Source organism: Nannobrachium achirus, assembly GCF_963921795.1.
Source record: "Nannobrachium achirus genome assembly, chromosome: 5".
In the NCBI taxonomy this organism is placed as follows: domain Eukaryota; kingdom Metazoa; phylum Chordata; class Actinopteri; order Myctophiformes; family Myctophidae; genus Nannobrachium; species Nannobrachium achirus.
In genome coordinates, this window is record NC_137814.1 from 55,524,488 (window position 1) to 55,548,819 (window position 24,332).

General features: G+C 41.8%; 2 protein-coding genes across 2 annotated transcripts; one reads left to right on the forward strand and one right to left on the reverse strand.

Moving 5' to 3' along the window:
- Positions 1 to 359: 359 nt before the first annotated feature.
- Positions 360 to 10,975, reverse strand: dcun1d1 (DCN1, defective in cullin neddylation 1, domain containing 1). Its single transcript, XM_080726914.1, has 7 exons — positions 10,921 to 10,975; positions 8,472 to 8,685; positions 7,029 to 7,197; positions 3,700 to 3,830; positions 3,508 to 3,590; positions 3,036 to 3,132; positions 360 to 1,342 (listed from the first exon to the last, which is right to left on the reverse strand). The coding sequence occupies exons 1-7, from the start codon at positions 10,921 to 10,923 to the stop codon at positions 1,266 to 1,268; spliced, it is 774 nt and encodes a 257-aa protein (XP_080583040.1). The 5' UTR covers positions 10,924 to 10,975; the 3' UTR covers positions 360 to 1,265.
- Positions 10,976 to 13,844: 2,869 nt separating this feature from the next.
- On the forward strand, positions 13,845 to 24,065 carry eif4a2 (eukaryotic translation initiation factor 4A2). Its single transcript, XM_080725178.1, has 11 exons — positions 13,845 to 13,909; positions 15,429 to 15,486; positions 16,075 to 16,207; positions 17,123 to 17,262; positions 18,396 to 18,564; positions 18,848 to 18,957; positions 20,162 to 20,305; positions 21,745 to 21,882; positions 22,219 to 22,308; positions 22,691 to 22,770; positions 23,228 to 24,065. The coding sequence occupies exons 1-11, from the start codon at positions 13,881 to 13,883 to the stop codon at positions 23,370 to 23,372; spliced, it is 1,236 nt and encodes a 411-aa protein (XP_080581304.1). The 5' UTR covers positions 13,845 to 13,880; the 3' UTR covers positions 23,373 to 24,065.
- The last annotated feature ends 267 nt before the right edge of the window (positions 24,066 to 24,332 follow it).

Consider the following 24,332-nt stretch of genomic DNA (forward strand, 5'->3'; position numbering starts at 1 on the left):
ACTCTTGAAAGTGTTGTAGGGCTCCTTGAATGAAATTAATTTCCTTCGGGATTAATAAAGTACCGTATCTATCTAATACTGTATCCAACACAGTCTTCAGGATGCAATCGAAAAATCAAAGCAGGTACTTTATAATAAATGATTCAACAACCAGTGGATGAGATTGAGCGTAATCCTGTTGGCTGAATTATCCATGAATCAATCACAATGAAATATCATTGCACATTAAGATAGCCTAAAATGTAAAGTGTATACGTCCTGGCAATTAAGACAAATTACCAGTATATAAAATAAAACATAACAGTCCCACAGAAAGAAAAAAAGAAAAACCATGAAGAAACATGGAAACATTAAAGATATCAAATTGAAACATTTATTATCTTAGACATTTGTGTGTGGAATAGCATTATGCTTAAAACAAAAAAATATTACAATCAATGTTTTGTACTCATCTGTCACACAAATGTTTCATAAAACAAAAAAAAATAAATCCATAGCAGGAATGCACACAAAGTACTAAAAGTTGATTCAATATTTGAAAAGGATGACATACATTCCCTCATGGAGCCGTTGTGTTTAGATCAGGGGGGTTTAGCAGTGTGTGTCCATGTGGGGGGCGCTGTTAGCTCCCCGCGAGGAAACCCTAAAAACACAGTGGTTCTCAAAGTGGGGTCCAGACGGGACCCCCACTTCAAGGTTCCTTGAGGGAAGGGGGGAGGGGGTTCCAAATGGACCCTTACAGGACTGTGAACTCTTATAGACTGTAGGTTCCATGTGTACACTCTCAAGAGTTGCAGGGGGAGGGGAGGGTTCTTGAAATTAAAAGGTTTGAGAACCACCGACTGACCTAAACCACCATTATCACCTAAACACTGGCCGTAGGAATTATTTTTACGAGGTCCAAAATGTGACATCGTCGTCTCCGGGTTGGAGCGAGTAGACACAAAATAAAGCCCCCGTTGTTAAGATAAAAGCCCCAAACCACCACAAGTCGACCGATGAGGAGATACGCCTTTCTATATATATGTATATACATATACAAATATATATATATATACACATATGCATATACATATATATATGCATATACATATATACACACATATATATATAAAGTCTCTGTTGTGTAAAACGTCTCAGTCCTGAGGGTTGTAAAGGCAACGTAGATCTCATGTCAGTGCAGCCCCCCCGCTGTCGGTCCGCCACCTTGTTTGTGTGGTTTTTTCTTTTCTGTGTTATCAACAACGCTGTTGGACGTCTGCTGGTTAAACGGCCGTGCTTTTGGTCCCGATGTGCGGCCGCGCAAACTCCACAAAGTCGTCGATGAGGACTGGCCACGCACCTTGAGAGAGAGAGAGAGAGAGAGAGAGAGACGACAAACACAACTTGCGGTTAGACCAGGGGTCTTCAACGTTTTCAGGCCAAGGACCCCTTAGTTGAGAGAGAGATGAAGCAGGGACCCCCACAACCTGTTAATAGATGCCATATAGTTTCATCTTTTGACAGCACAATCATCAGTGTATTTTGGATTCATGTCAAAAATAAAATCTTCATTTAACCACCGTCAATACTTCTAAAACATAACCTTTCACTCTGTACTTAGTCTGCTCTTTTTCCCCTCTACACCAAAGCTCAAAGCCGAAAATAGCCAATCTACAAGCTCACAACGCCTCGCAGTGTGAGCCGTTGTGAGCTTGTAGATCTGCTATTTTTGGCTAAAGTTCTCCCAAAATGGACACTAGGGTTCAAGTGGTTAATATTAAAAAGGAGATTCTTTTTTCCATAACACAAATATTTGGAGGACCCCCTAGGGGTCCCCTGTTGAAAACCCCTGGGTTAGACCAAATATACGTCATAACGTCAGTGTCAAGCTTCTCCTCAGCATGTTTTGACTCTGTTTTTTAATTAAAGCCTTGATCTTACTACAGCGTCACACAAAAGCATCAAAAGTAGCAGTAGCGAGCTCGAAAGGCGGTGTGAAGGGACGCACGTTTGGAGATTGTCGATCTGCTACTTTTGCCATCTTTGAATTATCCTGAAAATGAACAGTTTCGGACATATGAGGTTTCCACAGGACAGAGACACGCCTTGCCATTAGTACAAAATAGTACACGATTATGGTCTTACGTGGGCACTGTTTGACGCAGACAAAGATACTTTCTGCCTGATTTGTCACCAGTTGAATGTCCAAATGTTCTGAACATGTGGTTTGTGAAGAATGGGTCCGATATTTACTTCAGTGACCTGACCATGGGGCAAAAGAATCTGTGCTTCCCATTGTAACCAATACATTCACCACCTGCTTCTTGTCTCATAAAGGGGCAGGCATCTGGTTATAGGAACACAAGTACAGTATACACAATGGTTTATTAGACTTAAGATCATTGCGCGCAGAGTCTGATTCTTTAACTTGTTTTCCCTGCGTTATTGGTCAGTCGGTTTCTGAAAAAGACGCAGGAATAGATTAAACCACGCACAGTCGCAGCCACTCGTCAGACTGAGATTTGGGAGTAGGTGTGCAACTAGTCTTGCAAGCCAGTATTAAGTGGATGAGACGTCTCCTCCCCGCTTCTTATATCTAAATAATAGAAGTACATAATACTACATATAGCTTGCTGCTTAAAATAAAATGAAAAACATATTTTCATTTTAGGGGCGGCAGTGGCTCAGGGGTAGAGAAACCACCATTAGAACACGAAGGGTTCCCGAAAGGTTCCCAGTTTGATCCCGGGCTCCCCCAGAGATAGTGTCGAAGAGTCCTTGAGCAAGACTTTGAACCCCTAGTTGCTCCCGGTGAGCAGGTTGGTGCCTTGCATGGTTTCCTCCGCCATCGGTGTATGAATGAATGGGTGAATGTAATGCGCCTTGAATAAAGGCGCTATATAAATGCACCATTTACCATGTGTCGTTTTCGTGAAAGGAAACTACGCAGTTTCCTTTCTCGGATTTGGGCAGGTGTAGTTCCAGACCACGTAGCATTCAGAGTGTGTTTCTTTTACATTTTTGTCAACCAAAGGTAATGTGAAAACACCCACCTTCCTCGTCATAATTGGACATGTCGTCTGTGATCATTGTGCTGAAGTCTAACAAGAGGTTCCATGTGTCCTTGGGGATTGATCTTTTATGATGCTCCTACGTGACAAAGTGACAGGAAAACCACACAGCACCATAAACCAAAGGCATTGATGAGTACAAGATTTTGATAACATACTGTATGGCAGTGGTTCTCAAACTGCATGATGGTAATATAACATTAAAAACATATTTTTCTTTACAACTTTGGAAAAAGGTTTTTAACCGTGATACAGATAAATAGGACATTAAAAGTACACTACGATAGTTCCATTGATCAAATCCGGAACAAAATCGATTGATTGGATCATTAAAATATACAGGCTCTGAACATGCACACGTCCAACTCCCTGGTCTGTTACAGTGGTCGGGAGCCATTATAAAAGGTTGGGAACCACTGCGTATAAATATGGACTGCAATAACGATTGGCTTACAACTAAAAATTTGTTCCAAAGGTCCAGGAACTTGAATCTTCCAGCGAGTACTAAATTCCAATATGCAATTGCCATTTCTAGATCTAGAAGAGAAAAAGAGAAGGCAGAAGTGAAACAAACAAACAGAAATAACTCCTTCTGTATCCATAACAAAAAGACAACAGCAGAGGAGATGACACAGACTATACTTACCCAAGCCTTTCTGTCCAGGATTCTTGGCAAAGTTAAATGTAAACTGGTAAAAGTCCTTAAACCTTCCTTGGTCTTTCAGCTCTTGCTCCATTTTTGGTAGCTGAGCTTTTAGTTTGTCTATACTGTCACACCTGAGGAGACAAACAGGAGCATTTAGTAGGAATACAATGTGTTACTCAAACCCCATTAAGACCTGGAATTATGTTATACTTTAGCTATTGAACAATAGCAAATATACAAGCTCACAGCGCAGCACAGAGTGCCGCGCTGCAAGCTTGTATATCTGCCATTTTTTAAAGGTCGTGAAACTTTGTGCAAATCAGAATATATGTCTTTTTAAACAAACATTTGTAACTCAACTGTTACTTACTTGTAACAGGGTATTTCTACATTGCAGTATCAATACTTTTACTCAAGTTAAACATTTGAGTACCTTTTCCCCAACACTGCACCCTATGTCATCAAGGTGACGTCACAGAGCGGCCTCAAAGCACTATAACAATGGCGACGGCACAAAGTCTGTGTTCAGTTCTAAACTTCAGCACAAGTGGTAACTATTTTGGTAATTCTTCACTTTAATTAACTTTTCCAGCGCCAGAGGATGACAGACGCCGTAGTTCCCGCTTCCCCAGCGAAGGCAGAAGCAAGGAGGAGGAGGAGGAGAGTCGCGACGGCGGCGGCTCCGGTCAGACGCAGGAGGAGGACCACGCGCCGCGCCGCGTCCGCCAAGCCCCGCAGGAGGAGACGCGCGGCCGCAGCCGCGCCGGTCAGGAGGAGGCGCAGAAAGTCCACCACCGTCGTTCGGCGCAGGAGGAGAAGGACCACGGCAAAGGCGCCGGTGAGGAGGCGCAGAAGGCGCGTGTCCGCGTAAAACATCCAGAGCTAAGGCCAGGGCTCCGCCAAAAAGACGGCATCATGCGGCCGTCGGACGGCGTCATGCGGCCGTCGGACGGCGTCAAAGAATGAACCCGGGGCGAAATTTGGGCGTCCGACATCAACGTCGGCAGTGGAGCACCCTTCATTGATTAAAACGGGAGTGTTCCCAGCGTTGACGTTGACGCGACGCTCGACGCGCCCGGTGGAGCCGGGGGATTAGGCTACAACTATGGATTGTTTTCCCGGCGATTATTCCATCGGTTACTTATTTGCAATATAATCGCAATGTTTTTTATTGCGTTTATTTTTTAAGCAACCAAGCGCTAAGCGTTATTTCATACACAAAATGTGATGTGAGCTTTTCGATCTGCTATTGTCACTTTATTTGTGTGTGTTTTTTTTTTTTACATTTTAAGACCGGTGAGAAAGGGAACCCCAATCGAGAACCCCAATCGAGACCAAGGGTACCGGAACGCCTGGATCTTTCAAGCTCAACAAGAAGGCTAAAGAAACCGTGGGAGTCTCTGGAGACAGACTGTGGGCTCACACAATTTCCAAATGCTTCCAGTCGCCAAACAGTCCGCACTGGAAGTGCTTAAGATGTGAAGAACCTGCGGCTGATGTCCGCCTCGCCCCTTACTTACACTTGGCTTTGACCTGCTGTAAATCAACGTAGTTGTGGCAAACGAAGTGATGAACAAGACGACAGCTTCCAGGAGGCATAGTTAGAGACATTATCTGTAGCATTTGCAGATTGTGGAAGAGTCGTCTGACTTGAGAGACTAAAACCAAGGTAAAGAAATGCACTGAGAAAACAGTCAGACGCAAGAAGCGAGCTGCTGAGAACCGCAGCCTTTTCATCCACGGCAGCCTTGAATTATGCGACGTAAATACGGTAGCCTATGTCACAGAGAAATATCAGTTTCTGACTGAAACGGATAGAACTGACTGAAAATTACATTATGCTTGACGTTTAGCCACTTGAACCCCAGCCAACCATCCCTATTCTGACTGAGGGGAAGGTTCACCGAAAATAGCAGATCTACAAGCTCACAACGCGTCACAAGCTTGTAGATCTGCTATTTTTGATGAAGAGAGTTGGCTGTAGATGGAAAAAGAACTCATCAAGTACAGTGCAAATCAGGTGTGTTTTACTAAGCATAAAGGGTAAGTGGTTAAACTGAAGTGATATTGATGAATTCCAAATATTATCAAAGTATGCGGCGGCACCACGGCACCCTAGGGTGCCACGGCACCCACTTTGGTCATCAGTTTTTTGAGCGGTGGTCACACCGTCTCCATAGCGTGGCCGTGTGTGTATCCGTGTGTGTCTGTCTGTCTGTAGCCTGAAGTACCTTTTTTGACCACACATGTTAAGGGAGGGGCGCTGTTGTTCAGGCCACTGAGGCCAGGCACACTCACACACATTCACATTCACATTCACGCCCGCCCGCACACACACACTCACACTCACACACACACATACACGCAGCCTCCACCGCTCAGTTCACACGAGTGTGATTTTTTTTCACTTTTCAGTTTTGTGGGGCCGTTTTTAGCCCAAGGAATGTTTTTCGTGCAAAACAAATGCTTGCAATGGATTCAGAATCATGAAAGAAACGTAGTTTGACCCCTCACATGCTACTTAAAGCAGACTTTCTTTTTTTATATATATATTTTTCTTTTTCTGTAGTGAAGTCAATGGACAGTGAATATACAAATGGCCATAACTTTTTTTTTTTCTCGTGATGTTTCCGGCAGAGCAGACCTCTCATTCTGTGGACCTTAATGGCAAAACGAATAGATAAAACAGAAATAAAAAGTACAGCATGATATCATAGGTTCAACCCTATTACTAGCCGCAAATTGCGACACTCGATTTTTTTTTCCTTCTGATCAATACCTCCCATAGGCAGCCAATGCATCAAAATGTGTTGCTATCTGATCGTATTAAAGAATGTCAAACCCTCCAATATTGCTGGTCTATGGAAAGCTTTTTTTTCCTAAGTGTTGAAATTTGGAAGCACTTGTCTTCAGCAACGCAATGTCCCGCTGCCTCCTGCATTATGTGACATTTAGAACCAGGTCGGGTGCACACAGGACCATGAGTGGTCCTGTGTGCTCCTGTGTGCTCTTCCAAACTCCAATACTTAGAAAGAATAATCACCTGAACTGAATTTCTTGACAGAAAGTAACTCTTTTTCTGAAACAAACACTGCAGATAGAAAGAGGATAAGTCAAGCTTTCTGTACAGCCGCAATATTGGTGAGTTTGACGTTGTTTAATACAATCAAGATAGCAAAAAAAACATTTTGATGCATTGAATCCCTATGGGAGGTATTGCAACCATAGAAAAGAATCGAGTGTTGCAATTTGAGGCTACCCTATTCCTTGAGCTTTTGGGCCTGTGGGTCCCCGACTATTGTGGCTGGGAAAGGGGCGTCCATTCTCACCCTTGTTCCGTCATGCCGTCCATGAACTCCTGCTTAGAGAACTCGCACTGCGTTGCCGCCCGGAACTTCCATGCGATGAGGAGAACACTTATACTGGCCGGGTCCAGACCCAGGTCATCACAGAACTGCTGGATCCCGTCAATACCGATCTTATTGTCATCCTGAGGGTCTGAGCAACACATTGAGACAGGTTTATTGGATAATAACAACAGGAGAGAGTTTGTAGATCTACTATATTTGAAGAAGAAAAAAAGATAATAATCTAAATCAGTGTTTCTCAAACGTTCACATTTCAAGGTCTCCCCTTAACTCTGACAGTGTACAAATGGAGCCAAATGGACCTGTTTATTTGGGGTTTATTTGGTTCCATTTGTACACTGTTAGAGTTACAGACTGGTATGGGTCAATTTAGACCCCCCTAAAGGAACCCAAAGAGTCCCTGGAATCCACTTTGAGAACCACTGATCTAAATAAAAGTCTTCTTTTATGGTAAATGGGCTGCATTTATATAGCGATTTTCTCCAACGCACTGTACAATGTACTTCTCATTCACCCATTCACACACTGATGGCGGAGGAAACCATGCAAGGCACCAACCTGCTCATTGGGATCAATTAGTTCAATCAGTGTCTTGCTCAAGGACACTTTGACACGCGGCCGGGATATGAGCCGGGAATCGAACCCAGAACCTACAGATTCCAAGACGGCCACTCTACCTCCTGAGCCACTGTCACCCCTGATTTTATGGAGATCCCTGCTTTTTGAACACAACTCTTCTCTTATGGGAGTCCCTGGCACAACACATTTTCAGATCGAGGTCTGTGGCCCCCGAATGTTCGGGGGTCCACTTTGACTGCCATAATTTTGCCATAACTAATGTAGATTAGCTGCCATGGCTATTTCCTATTGTACTTACCTGATTTTCGGGGGTTCCCGTTCATGGGCACAGTGGCTCAGGGGTAGAGAAACCTTCATTATACACGGAGGGTTCCCGAAGGGTTCCCAGTTCGATCCCGGGCTCCCCAGAGTTAGTGTCGAAGAGTCTTTGAGCAAGACTCTGAACCCCTAATTTCTCCTAGTGAGCAGGTTGGTGCCTTGCATGGTTTCCTCCACCATCGGTGTATGAATGTGTGTGTGAATGGGTGAAAAAGGCGGTATACAAATGCACCATTTATGGCCGCCGAAAGTAATTTCTTTCACGCGGACAAGAAAAGAATGGTCCATAGAAAACAGGCCGTTTTGACCAAAAGCGTGATATGGGAATAGAAGCCGAGATATATGCATACTGTTAAAACGCCAGGTAACGTGTTAGGCACTCCAGTTGTTAATCAACATGAAATATGTTTGAGAACCACTGTATAAGAAAAACAATCCCAGCAGTTATGAGGTGTATTTTTTTGCGACGTTTTATTTTGCATGTTGAAGGAGGCTTGTTGAACCTACCTCTGTATCTGTTGTAGAGCTGCTCTAGTTTTCTCTTGTCAAAGGAGCCCTTTAGGTTGGACACGTAGAGCTCTGGATTCTGGAAGAAGTTGTCTGTAGCCACGTCTAGCTTCCAGTCATTCTGTGACAAGCAGGCTAACGCCGTCTTCTCGTTGGATTGCGTGAAGATCATGAACTGACGAACTTTATCCTTCTGTGAGGATTTCAGCTTGTTCTGCGCACATACAAAAAAAAAGGTCAACTCAAGTGTCTCACTCAGTGGCACAATAGAATTAACCTTGTTTACTTGCAGTGTGTGCGGGATACAAAGTCTTCAGGGCTTGACATTAACTTTTTGAGGCACTTGTCCAAAGTAAATTTCCCATTCAAAACAAGTCATAAAAGTCACTTGTCCGGATAAAAATGAGCCATTTAACAGTAATTTCTTTTTTTCTATTTGACAAATAAATGGCCCCCTCCACTCCATAGTATAGGCAGTCCATGATAGTCTGCATAGTCTGCAACCAAGAAAGAGGCACTTGTCCAAAGCTCAACTACATTTTTAATTAACTTGTCCATAATGATGTATTAGTTGTCCCAGACAAAAGGGACAAGCAAAATGTCATGCCCTGGTCGTTACTTCTTACTACTACTTGTTCATGTATCAATGATCATATTTTTTGGTTGTTTATTTTGCCCTTTTTTTATATATCGTCCAAACTAAAATGCAAAAATAGCACATCGACAGGCTTTGAGCCGCGTTGAAAGCTTGTAGATCTGCTATTTATAATAGTTTTGTGTGATGCTGTTATATTCAAGTAGGACATTCACTTACGAAAAAAAAGGTACATTTTGGAGACAGCTATGATATATATTATGGGATTGTTATTTGTTTAAAATAAAGATAATCTCTTCCCACAACAGAGAAGTGCCATAAATCAGTTGCTTAGGTTTAGCGGACCTGAGGAAGATTTAGGTTGATATGCTTGCTTTCTGTATACGCCTAGGGGTGGGCGATATGGAAAAATACAATATCACAATATTTTTCCAAGCTGTATCATGATACACGATTTTATCACGATTCTTTTTCACGTTGGTTTTTATGGTTATTTTTCAAGTTACTTGACAAAAAACAAGACTCTCTGGGTTCCTTTTGGGAGGTCTAAATTAACTTTGCAAGTATGTAACTCTGACAGACAGTATACAAATGAAACCAAATTTGGTTTCATTTATATACTGTCGGAGTTAAGTGGAGAACTTGACATTTTAAAGTTTGAGAACTACTGATTTAGACCAAAATGCAGGTTTAAATTAAATTCTGCAACTAATCTCTGTATTAAAGATTAAACAGGATTCCATCAATCGTATCACGATATATACGATACCTCTGAAAAGGCATATCGTGGAGACATTGTATCATCTCGACGATAATTATCACCATATCGCCCACCGCTATATACGCCTTGCATCTCTCCTTCTTAATCTTGGCTGTCATCCTATCGCTTACTTTCTGAGCAATTAATCTATTGTCACTTCTTTTTTTGTTGTTGTATTATAGTATACAACACAACAGTGTTGCACAATAGTGTCATTCAATTATTTGTCTATTTTCTCTCATTTTTGGACATTTCGATTATTGATTCTTATTCTTCTTATAAACCAATTATTTAGTTTGATAAACTGTTTCAGCCCTGTCTTTCTCTCTACACCTATAAAGCACTTGATTGACCGACTGAAGACTTTATTAGAAGTTTGCATAGGAAAAGGTAGTTTCATGACAGTACAGTTCACTGGTGCAAGGTCAACTAAAAGGATACACCCCAACAAAAGCCTATAGCTTGTTTCAATTGAGGTCCTTTAAAAAAAACTCGAATAACATTGAATTACAGACAGATACAACACAGTACTATGCAGAAGATATCATCAGAAAAACAGTCGTAAAAAAAACACAATGCAAATTCCTGTGAGGCAGTCTCTAAAACCCTTTAGCCTGCAACTGCATCCATAACACTTGGCATTGGTTCGTTATTGAACTATTAGTTCAAACACAATGTGCTTTAATAACAGAACACATGGATGTTCTGATGAGAAGCTTACATTAACGTCCCACGATTGAAGCACTGACTAGACTTTGTGGAGGGGTTGTTCTCTAGTGATCAGCACTTTAAACATAACGTTAAATACACTTACAGGTAAACATTTAACCAGTAAACAGATTGCAACTGATTTCCAACGCTATGTCTGTCTGGGCAAGCAAGGCTAGCAGCAGGCTATTTTCTTTTTTACGGTTAGCTTGTTGGCTAATGTTGGCAGGACAGCTACATTTGTTTTTGTATTCTTTGGCGGGTTTCAAAGGCCATCAACGCTAGTTTTTGGCCATATGTGACTGCGTGTGAACGTTAGATCCATATATTGTACACGGTGTGTGTCCGTCGAGGCGGTATAAGGCTAACATAGAGCTGTTTCTCACCATGTTTGTGATCTTTTTTCCATCCAGCTGGTTGTTAACCTGTGTGTCAAGGTGTTCAGCATGGACACACCACAACACTTCCGCTATCACTGCTTTTTCCCCCTTCAGAATAAAAGTTCTTAACCAGTGTGTCAGAGTTTTCGGCATGGAGTCACGAGAACACTTCCGCTGTCGCTGCTTTTTTCCTTCAGAATAAAAGTAAACCAGCAAGCAATGTGCACGAAATTGGAACAAGTGTGGTTGCATTGACGCGACCAGTGGTGGAAAAAGTACATTTTACTTAGCTTACCAGTGTCAATTCTGCAATGTAGAAATGCTCTGTCGCAAGACACTTGTCCGGAATTCAAAATTTACTTGAGTAAAAGTACAAAAGTATTGGTATCACAATGTACTATGTAGGTATACTGTGCACAATGTAGGCCTACTAATAATAATCAAAGAAACTAGGCCTATTAACTAAAGCTTGTAGTGTGGGTAGCCTATGATATTTGCCTTTATACAACAGCTCCCAAATCCTGTAGATGCCATCCTACAATTTTGATTTCCTCACAACTTGTCACAAGTAGTGTGTGTGTGTGTGTGTGTGTGTGTGTGTGTGTGTGTGTGTGTGTGTGTGTGTGTGTGTGTGTGTGTGTGTGTGTGTGTGTGTGTGTGTGTGTGTGTGTGTGTGTACAGATTATGCTAAACACACACACACACACACACACACACACACACACACACACACACACACACACACACACACACACACACACACACACACACACACACACACACACACTGGGGCACTGCAGTAGGCCTATATTTGATTATTCTTTATAATAATAATAATATAGCTAAGTGGTAATGAGTAATACAGTGTGTAAAGTGTCAGACATTTCCAGAAAGAAGTACATGCATACTACACAAATATGTGGTTTGATTGATTGAATACTTTCCTTTAGCTTGCAAAAGGTACAGAGGTAGAATAACACAAAAAGACCTGAAGGCTTGTTGTTTCCATTGTGGCACTATAGCCTATGTATTAAATTCATGAAATAAAGACAACTAGCAACTGATAAGCGCCTTTCAGACTGAAGGTGTCTGAAAGGCCAGGCGGTTATCAGTTCTGCCCTTCTTAAATAGCTGTTTAAAGTTCTTGTTTGATGTCCTAATTCTTGAACAGTGGTTCTCAAACCCTTTCATGTCAAGGACCTTGGCCACAGATCACCTGAACATGTCTTTGGTCTGTTATTTATTCACTATAATGTGCCACATAACAGTGAAACCTGCTACCCTGAAATCTAAATAGATATTCTTGTAAGCTACAGCCTACATTTTCAATGTTTCTAAAACTACATTTACCTCCAACGTTTGCAGGTAAATGTAGTTCTTCTTCTTCTGGTCTTTGTCTGACCCCTCCAACTGGACTGTCACTGCATTGAGGCAAGACCCAAATTCAGACATTTTTCAACATTTTAACACAAATATTTGCCAAATACATATCATTTTGGGGGTCCTTGACATGACAACGTTTGAGAACCACTGATCGATTCTACAAATGTCTTCTAAATCCAACAGTTTTCTGAAAAAAAAAAAAAAAAAAAACGTAGGCCTATGTTGCTAATTTGCTATAAAGTGGTTCTCAAACTTTGTCATGTCAATCAAGGACCCCCAAAATGATATGTATTTGGCCGCGGGCCCAACATCTCAAAATATTTTGTTCCAGGGACCCCCAGAACTCCAGAAGCAAAGATTTGGGTTAAAAACGTTCACTCTGAATTTGGGTCTTGCCAGATGCAGATTAGATACACTAACCACCCACTGGGCATGCTGCAACATCCTTCCGCTGAAGAAAGTAGTCCACATTAATTGGCCACACCAACCTTCATCGATTATCATCATCTCATTTTCACCGCTGCTAACGAAACGTTTTTAAATAACGAAAAACCAACAGTCGGCAGCTTTTTTATCCGTTAGACACCGTCAATGCGATACATCGATTATATGGATACATCAATCCGAGAGTATTGATCCCGGTGTGATGGGATTTATGGCTCTATGAAGTGCGATGGATCTCTGGGATCCGTTCCTTTCAAAGAGCCGTTCAAAAGACTCTCATTTTAGTTAAGTTACTTTTTAGATTTTGATTATAATTACAAATCACTTCAACCCTATTTACATTTTGGCCATATACATTTCCACCGATCTACAAGCTCACAATGCGTCGCGTAACGTTGTGACGCATTGTGAGCTTGTAGATCTGTGCTATTTCTAATAGCCTGATTGAAATGGGACATTCTGCATAATGAGTTAGTACTTTCTACTTTTGGTACTTAAAGGGAAATTTCACTTTAAAGAAAAAGAAAAAGTTTCGTAATTTTATCGTCTATCAGGCTTTTATTAACACCCTGAACACATTTTAATTTACTTGATTCAATATTTAGACATTTGATGCAAATGCCATGAGTACTCGTCCTCCTCCAGGATGATCATCCTGGAGGGCCCTCGAGGGCCCCATACACAGTACACACCCATTTTTCAAACTCAATTTTAACGATGATAGATTCATTAAAAACACCCATTATTTTTTTTTCTAGTGACTCATAATACCCTCCTAATACGTGAGCAGGCCGTGTTTTTTATTTCCATTTTACCAATGAATTATTAAAAATAAATGAAAAAAAAAGGTTATAAAAAAAAACACAACAAGTCTCCATATGACGTGAGTAATGAATAGAAAAAATAAGAATATAATTTGGGGGTGAACTAGGCCTACTCCTTGTAAAGAATTTACTCCCCCTCCTCATCAAAAAAGGAACGATCCCATAGTTCATCTCAGAGAGCCGTTCAAAAGACTCGAATCGTTCGTGAACGCCCCACCCCCCAGTGAAAGTAGTCCCTGTGGCCTGCTCATAAAGCTCCTGTGCTCGTCATATAACGCTCTCTTTCCAGTCGCATGCCGAAGGTGGGAACGGATCATGTCTAGCGATTCTGCTGATTACAACAGGTAAAACATGGCTAAAAACATCATTAACAACAGCATTAAAACGTTATGACTTTTAAAAACGTCCCGGTGTGGAGTTATTGACTTTATGTGTGCGTTATTTGGTCCGTTTGGGTGTTTTTTTTTCTCTTATCCAATGCCAGCAAGGAAGGAAGGCCCCGTGATGGCCGCTGGGGTGGGCTAGTGAGAAGAGCAGAGCTACAAGACCACCACGCGTCTCGGACGAGACGCGTGGTGGTCTTGTAGCTCCGCTCTTCTCGTCTCCCAATGCATTAGCTCTTGGCGTTAATAGCCGCTGCGCTCGCGCTGTGGGGCTAGCCTAGCTAGCCTAGCATGCCTGGGGGATAAAAAGACAAAAGTGGTCCGAAACGAACCGTTAAAGCTTTAACTGACACATTGTTTTATCACTTGGCATTTATTAATTGTTTTTAAAGCTGTTTGACTGTTTCTATATGGGTTGGGCCCTGCAGGCTGCTAAGCTAATGCTAACACGTAACACACGTTCCTCAGCAAGGCCCTGCATCCATCTATCTGCGGCCTGCCGCCTGCTTGGTTGCATGTCGGCAGTGGTGTAAAGTAATTTAAATACATTTACTGAAGTACTGCATTTAAATACTATTTTTTACTTGAGTATTTCCACTGCATGCATGTCGGACATGTTGACTGACTGGTCCCTGCAGCCCATCAGATCTCCACGTTGAGACAGTGTAATGGAGAATACATCATGATAATACTAATGCCGTTTTAGTTGAGGGCGAACTGTATGAAATTAAATGATCAAATCAAGGCCAGTGTTTAATTATGACCAATGTGCCATGATGGCTCTGGTCCACTGTTGCATAACATTCTCTGGGGGAGTGCTAAAGCTTGGCTGTGTGGAATTTGACACGTGTGGGCCTCCCCATTTTAAGAGGGGGAAAAACTTGAGACCCATGTCGGGGGCATAGCCTAAAACACTGTCTAACTCATAATGATTTGTCTAAGTAATTACATTAATACATTAAATGCATCTATGAAATTCCATAAATTAGAAAACCGATGTTTAAGAAGTAGTGAAAATGGCTGAGCTTGCAGATCTCCTGTTTTCACACTAGTTGGATCCCTGGCAAATGTCTGATCTCTTCTTTTGGGTCTTGACTTGAGCTAAAAGTTGGGGAAACCACACAGGCCTAAAAAAACTAGCATGTATTACTATTTACTACGGTGTCACGGCTTACCGATTAGAGTGGATCGGCTGCAAAAAAACTGCACATTAAAAACCTTGAGTCACATTCTATTCCGCCTCCTTTTACCATTAAAACATGCATTTAGCATTAAAACTTGTCATGGAAGCACTTGATGTGATATGATGTGCATATAACCATCTTTCGGCTGAGCCAGTAATGCTGACAGTTTTATTCTCGCTGATCACATCTTCTGCTCTTCTTGGCATCTCAGAGTTGATATCAATGAATTTAATTTAGTTTTTCGGTTAACTAGGCAGACTGTTTCCCTGTTGACAAGCTGGTTCTCTCCTTCCTAGCTCAAGAGATAGAGACCATGAGGGGCCAGAGGGAATGGAGCCTGATGGTGTCATCGAGGTGATTGTGATTTTTTATTATATTGGTAGATTTGACTGTTTTACCCATGATTTGAATATGATCACTGTAATACAAAGCACCAACTGGTTTCTCCCTTATTAAGCCAATTGGTTAAGTTTTATAGAGGATCGAGCACATGTGAAATGATGTTCTACCATCTTTCGGGACTGATTTTGCAGTGCTGATAAACTTTCTTTTTACTGATCACATGTTTGCTCACTGGATGGGGATTGTACTTTTATTTATTTTGAGGGACTGCACACTCTGGAACTAGCTTCCAGAGACTGCTAGTTGTCAATATTTTGAAACGTTTGCGTATAGTAGGACATTTAAAAGTAGGAGATGGCCAGGTTGAAAATGGTTAGATTTCACCAGCTGGGAGGTAATCAATGAGATTGTCCCCACTGATGGCACAGACAGTTCGGTACTAAATCTTATCTACCAAGATATTCTCTTATGGGGGTCTCTGCCACACATTATTTTCAAATGGGGATGGCCAAATATCTATCAATTTAGGGGGCCTTGACTTAAACGTTTGCCAACCACCACTGTACAAATTGCTCACTAGTGTGTCTCTCTCTCTTGCAGAGCAACTGGACCGAGATTACAGATAACTTTGATGACATGAGCCTGAAAGAAACCCTTCTGAGGGGAATCTACGCGTATGGTTTTGAAAAGCCGTCCGCCATTCAGCAGAGGGCAATCATTCCTTGCATCAAAGGTGAGTAAAGTTAATGTTTTGATGCACCTGATGTGGTTGGTAGGTTTTCTTTCTCTAGGTAGGTGGACTGAGCACATGTGAAATGATGTTTTACCATCTTTCGGGACTGATTTTGCAGTGCTGATAAACTTTCTTTTTGCTGATCACATGTTTGCTCACGTGATATAGGGATGTGTCTGTATTTTGGGGAAATTAAGCCAAATTCTGACACACGAGCAGTAACTGTTCAGGGAAATGTAACCAAATGTCAACTGAAATCCAATTGTTCTGTTGTGACGAGATCTGTAATATAGTGTCAAAAATGCCCTATGACAGGGGTCTTCAACCCATATGTCTGTAACAAATGGACCATATTTATGGTTCCATTTTGAGTTGTAAACGTTGGTAAAATGTAAATGGTGCAGTAAGTGTATAAAGCAGTAGTGTAACATCAATTGAAGCATTAACAAATAGAGTGAGTGGTATTGGCATAGACTGGCTTCCTCGCATTGAGGTTACGTGGAAACATTTTCATATTTTCAAACATTTAAAAAAATAGTGGAAATGACAGATCTACAAGCTCACAACACGTCGCGATGCGACACGTGAGCTTAGATCTGCTATTTCCACTATCAATGATGTTTTTCAAGTAAAAAGTTATGTGTAAGTAATTTCTTTGTATATTTAGGTTACGTGTCATATCTGCCATGTGCAACTTCAAAGACTACAAGCCAAACAGAAATGTAATTGTCAACGACAAACACAATTAAATCGTTAATCCGTTAATCGCAATTATTTGAGTGACAATGAATCGTCATGTAAAATGTCATAATCGTGACAGCCCTACATGGGACACCAATCTTGTATTTAATCGATTCCTTTGGTCCCAAAAACATAGTGTGAACTCTGAAGAGCTCCCGTTTTGCTCTCCACCAGGTTATGATGTCATTGCCCAGGCCCAGTCTGGCACTGGTAAGACGGCCACCTTTGCCATCTCTATCCTGCAGCAGCTGGATATAGAGCAGAAGGAGACTCAAGCTCTGGTACTGGCCCCCACCAGAGAGCTGGCTCAGCAGGTATGCTGTTCCTGTGGTCAACCGTAAAACTTAGACTCAGTGTCTCAGACCAAGGCGGCATATTTGGGACAGTGGCTCAGATACGAAAAAGGTAACATTTCCACTTTAATTCTATCTATTAAAAAAAAAAAAGTCTAAAGAACAGTGATTGACCCTCGTAGGATTGGTGTAGTCCCTGTCCATGACTGCATTGGTCTGAAAGGTGAACTGGCTTTATTCAATACCAGATCGTCACTGTCGGGCAGAAACCTTGTATCTCAAAGTTTTCATAATGTTCAAGTTTGAAAAAGAAAAAAAAGTAAAGCCCTGCTTCACTACAAGAAAAGGGCAGATCTACAAGCACACAACGCCTCGCAGTGCGTAGATCTGCTATTTTCACTATTACATTTTAAAATGCAAAACAGCCAGTTTTGGACATAACAAGGTTTCCACCCGACAACAACGAAATGTTAATTTATTTTTATTGTTGTGCTTTTGATTTTAACTTTATTCTGTGAAAAGTTGAGTGACATGATGGCATACCATCTTTCGGGACTGACCCTGCAATGGAGAAAACTTAAAACATTTTCACTGATCACTCACAAACTTTTTATCAGTCTTTTATCTCAGTGGTTCTCAAAATGGTGGTCTGGGGACCCCCAGGAGTACTTGAGGGGGTTCCAAGGGTTCCCCAGCAAAATGTGTTAATTCTGCATCACAATTTAATATAGGAGTACTTGAGGGGGTTCCAAGGGTTCCCCAGCAAAATGTGTTAATTCTGCATCACAATTTAATAATAATAAAAATTATTTTTACCATTTTGGATATTCAAAAATGGCAGATATACAAAACTCGCAGCGCATCATTTGGCTTGCTGCAAGCATTGCTATTTTTGAACATTGACAAATTGTTTAGTTTGCTTTTCAACACAAATCTTCTCTTCTTGGGGTCCTTGGCCTGGGACAAACCTTTTCAGATATGGGGGGTGGGGGCCTTGGCCAAGTGCATATAAATTTGTGGGCGTACTTAACATGGAAAAGTTTTGAGAACCACTGATTTAATCTATGCATGAATGTCGGCTTGTTTACAGTCTTAACTTCTGCCATGTCCTGGTGACACGTTGTGTGTTTGCCGTTCCCTCCCTCCCTCCATAGATCCAGAAGGTGATCCTGGCTCTGGGGGACTACATGGGGGCCGCCTGCCACGCCTGCATCGGGGGGACCAACGTCCGCAGCGAGATGCAGAAGCTCCAGGCGGAGGCGCCTCACATAGTGGTGGGCACCCCGGGGCGCGTGTTCGACATGCTCAACAGGAGATACCTGTGTAAGCGCTTAATTGAACTGATCGATTAAAAAAAAAAGCGCTAAGATTTATCATGGATTATGTAACAAAGTGACACCAACTTGTCGAGGAAGCGTGTGATGTGACATGATGTTTCATATACCATCTTTCGGCTGAGCTATAGCAATGCTGACAGCTTTGTTACTGATCGCATCATCTGCTTAGAAAATAATTGACAGTTACAGCCCTAATAGTGTGAGCTGGCTTTTGTGTTTTTGGATATGTCGTGAGTATGTACTCAATGGCATATAAATGTTCATTTTAGCCCCGAAGTTCATCAAGATGTTTGTTCTGGATGAAGCCGACGAGATGTTGAGTCGAGGGTTCAAAGATCAGATCTACGAAATCTTCCAGAAGTTGAGCACAAACATTCAAGTAAGCTTTTAGTTTTTCATCCTACCTCCCCCCCCCCCCCCCCCCCCCCCTGTTGGGTTGGTTTTAATCTGTTTGAAGTGTTTTTAAATCCACTGACTTCTGCTTTAAAAGAACTCTGCTAAAATTGTTTGATCCAGGTTTTCTTGTTTCATGCAATAATGCTAGCAGAGTATGCAAGCGGAAGGAGATTAATGGACAATGTGCCGCAAATGAGACGTGGTCGAACCTCTTTCTTAATGTTCGGTGGCCTCTGTCTCGAGGCCCATTGCTACAGTTGAAATTTTAAGTTCTTATTTCGATATACTGCATGAAGTGTGATTTGTTTGTCTTGTCAGGTGGAAACCTCTTGTCAGGTGAGGGGTGGAAACCTCATATGTCCAAAAACTTTCAGGACTCGAATGGGGAAAAAAGTAGCATATCTACAAGCTCAAATGCGTTGAGCCGCCTTTCGAGCTTGCAGATCTGCTACTTTTGTGTGAAGCTCTAGTATGGTCATGAAATTCCTGGAAATATTTTGAAATTATAAAAATATTTTTCCAGTACTGGAAAAGTTTTGGAATTGATCAAGGGTCCTGGAAGGTCCTGGGAAAAAATAGCTATGCATTGTTTTTGGTTATTGATTTTGTTAATACCTCTGAAATGACAAATTAAACATTGGCCAAATTGTCAAATATTAGAGGAAGAAATTGTGAAAATAGCAGATCTACATGCTTGAGCATGTAGATCGGCTATTTTCACAATAAAACCGTGTTATACAAAATTCCTCAACTCGTAGTGCTCGTCAGTGTCCCCAGTTCAAATATGATTATTTCTGCGGTCACAGCCTGAAAAGGTTGAGAACCACTGGCATACACTACCTGTCTTTGGGCATTGCGTATAAGAGTAAGCGACCTGTTATTGAGCTGAATTATTGTTATATAGTCCTGGAAATTGGGTTAAATATTCTGGAAAGGTTTTGGAAATTAATTGGTAAAAATGTGTGGGAACCCTGTATATCTTGTCAGGTGGAAACCTCATATGTCCAAAACCTTTCAGGACTCAAAAAAAAAAGTAGCAGATCTACAAGCTTGAGCCGCCTTTCGAGCTTGCAGATCTGCTACTTTTGTGTGAAGCTCTAGTATGGTCAAGGAGATTTCCGCCCGACGGCAGCGATATGTCATAAGGACTTCTCAGATGTCTCATGGTTTCCCCTTTGTCCCCTCAGGTGGTCCTGCTCTCTGCCACCATGCCGGCAGACGTGCTGGAGGTGACCAAGAAGTTCATGCGGGAGCCCATTCGCATCCTGGTGAAGAAGGAGGAGCTGACCCTGGAGGGTATCAAGCAGTTCTACATTAATGTGGAGCGCGAGGTGGGTGCAGCGCTGCCCTGTCTGCGAGCTCACATTTCTGGGTCTAGCTTATTGACGACTCTGCTTTTTAGACTAGAGCAGGGGTTTTCAAAGTGGGTGACGGGGCACCCTGGGGTGCCGCGACGGCAGTCCAGGGGTGCCGTGAGATAATTTGATAATATTTATTAATTTATACGTTATTTTCAGTCTGTTTTAACCAAAATGGCTATTATCTCAACGTTTTCCTCGCAACATAATCACTAAAATATCGTCACTGTCAGGCAGAAACCTTGTATCTCCAAGTTTCAAATGTGTACGTCTTTTGGTAGCCTGTCGCACAAAACTAGTGAAAACAGCCGATCTACAAGCACACAGTTGCGAGGCGTTGTGTGCTTGTAGATCTGCTGTTTTCACTAGTTTAGATCATTTTATAGATGATAAATACAAAACGAATGGTTTCCACCCGACAACGACAATATGCTAAAAATATAAGGTGCTGGGAGTGAAAATTATAATGTAGGGGTGCCTCGGATTAAAACAAATATTTATGGGGTGCCCTGAGACAAAAAAGTTTGGGAACCCCTGGACTAGCACCAAACTCTGGACTAGAGCACCAGCAAAAAACTCTGCTCCCCCGCTGAGCACAAACTGCTCTTTCTATCACGAGCTTAAACTCCTCATTCCATTAGAAAACAAACTATCCTTTCTATTGGACTGCAAACTTGTAGCACCAACAAGTTGCACCAAAGAAATGGCCCCTTCTTTCTAACAGAACCCTGTTGAAACTGCATGAGCCGAGCCTTAAGGGCTCAGCTGGTGCGGCTGTGTAAGCATGGGTCCACCATAAGAAGGGAGAGCAGAACACAGTGTCGGAAAAGAGACGGGGATGGACCTCTTTCTTAATGTCCAGTGTCCTTCGTCTCAAGATCCTGTGTCACATTTTATTTTCTGGGGTTAGCAGAGTTGAGGAAGACTAACTTGCGTGAGAAGATGAGAAATTATGTTTAATTATTAAGTTGATCTATTTTGTGTTGATGACTGTTTAATGACCAGAACATCTTTGACCTCATAACAAATTGTAGGATTCCGCTAGAGTAGTATTTTCTTTATGTAGTGACACACTAAAGCGGTCCTTTTTGTATCAACGTATGCTTCAAGTTGACCCAGAAGACATGGGGCTCTATTTTCCTCCATTCCTTACCCCTTATCCCTAAGCTCTTTTGCCTTTTTTTTTCTTCTTTTTTTCTTTTTTTACTATTTTGAAAAACATTTTTCTTTTTCTTCTAATGATCTACAAGCTCAAAACGTGTAGATGTGGATTGGTGGTTTGAAGTTTTTTAAATAGTAAAAAAGTATTTAAACTAGTTAAAAAAAAGCCAAGAATGGTTCTTAGATCTTGTTTAGTCATGCAGAACGTCATTAACTAATTTGTGTTGCCTGGTCTTTTCTCCTTCCTCCAGGAGTGGAAGCTGGACACGCTGTGTGACCTTTATGAAACTCTGACCATCACCCAGGCTGTGATCTTCCTCAACACCAGGAGAAAAGTGGACTGGTTGACCGAGAAGATGCACGCCAGGGACTTCACCGTCTCAGCTCTGGTACCACCTCATCTCCCACTTGGCCTTAACAACCTAATAATACATTAAGCCTAAATGAAAAGTTACACATAACTTGTCAAGGAAGCGTGCGATGTGGCGTGATGTTTCATATAACCATCTTTCGGCTGAGCTATAGCAATGCTGACAGCTTTATCATTACTGATCACATCTTCTGCTCTTCTTGACCTGTGGAATTAATCATTTCTTCACTTAAATCTCTCCTAAAAACTTCTGTTGAACAAGCTCACCATTGTGCTGCGAGCTTGTAGATCAGCTATTCTTGGCAAATGCTGCATGTTCTTCCCACTCTGAAGCTGTTGTGTTCTCCTCCTCCAGCACGGCGATATGGACCAGAAGGAACGTGACGTGATCATGAGAGAGTTCCGATCTGGCTCCAGCCGAGTGTTGATCACCACCGACCTTCTGGTTAGTATTTGAATATTTATGCTAATTAGTCCGGCAGAGGTTTCCGTGGGGGAAAAAAAAGGTGTCAGTTTCAAGATGTTTTGGCCATCATCTCTGGAACTGAAGGTCCAATCTGCTCTGTTCAAAACGTGTTGGATGCGAGACTTTGAGGACATTCAGCACATAGGAAAACGAGCCTCAGACAACCCCAATAGGGCCCAGTTAAGGCCTGTATGAGTATCGCAGTCGACGGCCGATAAGCCTTTTCAACTTCTCAGAAGCACAGCACATTTTTCTAGAAATGGGGGTTTTGTATTCTCAGGTGACCCAAAAAAAAGAAAAAAAAAGTTTCAGCCGCTGCTTGGTATTAAACTTGGATGTCTTATTTTTCGCCCCCATCCAGGCTCGTGGGATTGACGTGCAGCAGGTTTCTCTGGTCATCAACTATGACTTGCCGACAAACCGAGAGAATTATATTCATAGGTGAGTTACGTGTTTACTATTGTGCCTATATATCGTCTGTCAGGTGGAAACCAAAACTGTTACACTTCAGGATTAACATTCAAAAAATGGCAAAAGTAGCGTTTGTGGATCTACTACTTTTATTAGATTGATAGTATGTGGATAATTATTTGACTTTCATCATCTTAACGTTAATATTACTGTACTGTCCCTAAACACAACTAGGCCAAAATTGTCTTCACCTACCAATACAACATTTTACTTTGAGGGGGGACCAACTACAACCGCCACAGTTGCATCATTGGTGTCGGGCATAACCCTCATCTTCATAGTCTTAACTCTTAGGTTTTCCATAAATGAACGCCCTACTTGATCATACTACAGCATTGCACTAAAGCATCAAATGTAGCAGCTCAACACGCTTGAAATGCCGCTCAATATTTTATTTTATATTTAATGTTTTCTCCTTTCTTCCCAGAATCGGCCGTGGCGGTCGATTTGGCAGAAAAGGAGTTGCCATCAACTTCGTCACGGAGGAGGACAAGAGGATCCTTCGGGACATCGAGACGTTTTACAATACGACCGTGGAGGAGATGCCCATGAACGTGGCCGACCTGATTTGAGAGATTTCCAGATATATATTTTTTTGATAGCGATCGTTCACTTTGCATCGTGCTTATATTATACGAGGGGGAGAGAGGAGAATTTAAAAAAAGTCTCTTCTCAAATGCAAAAAAAAAAAAACTTGGATCAGATATTTCCGATATGTGTTAAAAAAAATGTTTTGGGTGACTTCGAATGCTGGTCCCTCACAGTTGTAGATTCTTAACCTGGTGACAAATCAGTCTTGGTTGGAGCTACACGGCCATGGGGTCCGTAGGCGTTCACGAGGTCCCCATCGGGCGTTTCTTCTTTCAGCGTTCAGTTACGATGCGTGTATTAGATGTTCTTCACCGTTTGGTCATTTACTTGTGGACTAAAAAGTATAAGTGCTGTATAAAGTCCGCAAATTATGTTATGCTAACACATGTGCGATTGTGTATCGTGAGTATTGCTAGAGACACTTTGTCATTGTATAACTGTAGATTCACTTTGCTTTTCTCTTATTTTATTATAAAAGTGTTAATTTAAATATACCATATATATTTTTTGTAATCGCACTTTCTTTCTCCAAGAGTTTTACTCGTTGGTTGGCCTTGTTTTGCTGATGTGATTTATGATTATCCCCCTCCCCTTAACAAGAGTATATTGCTATCCCCTTCTATTCAGATTTACTCCTCCCAGAGTTGTATGAATGTCTTAATAAAAACCAAAATTGCTGTTCGACGTCTCCGGCCTTGTTTCTTTCTCATTGCGGTGGTGAACTGCCGTGTTAACCCTCTCCCCCTTATACATCTCCTGGGTTCTCTGCTGCCCTGCCTTGTAAGCTGATAGCTTAATTCCACAGAAAGTAAAGTTGCTAATAAAATAAATATAAGGGTATGGTCACGCCACACTGGATTCTGCAATGCATTTCGATGGGAATGGAGCAGATCTGTTCCATTGAAATGCATCGGCAGAATCTGCCTTCAGGTATAATAAAC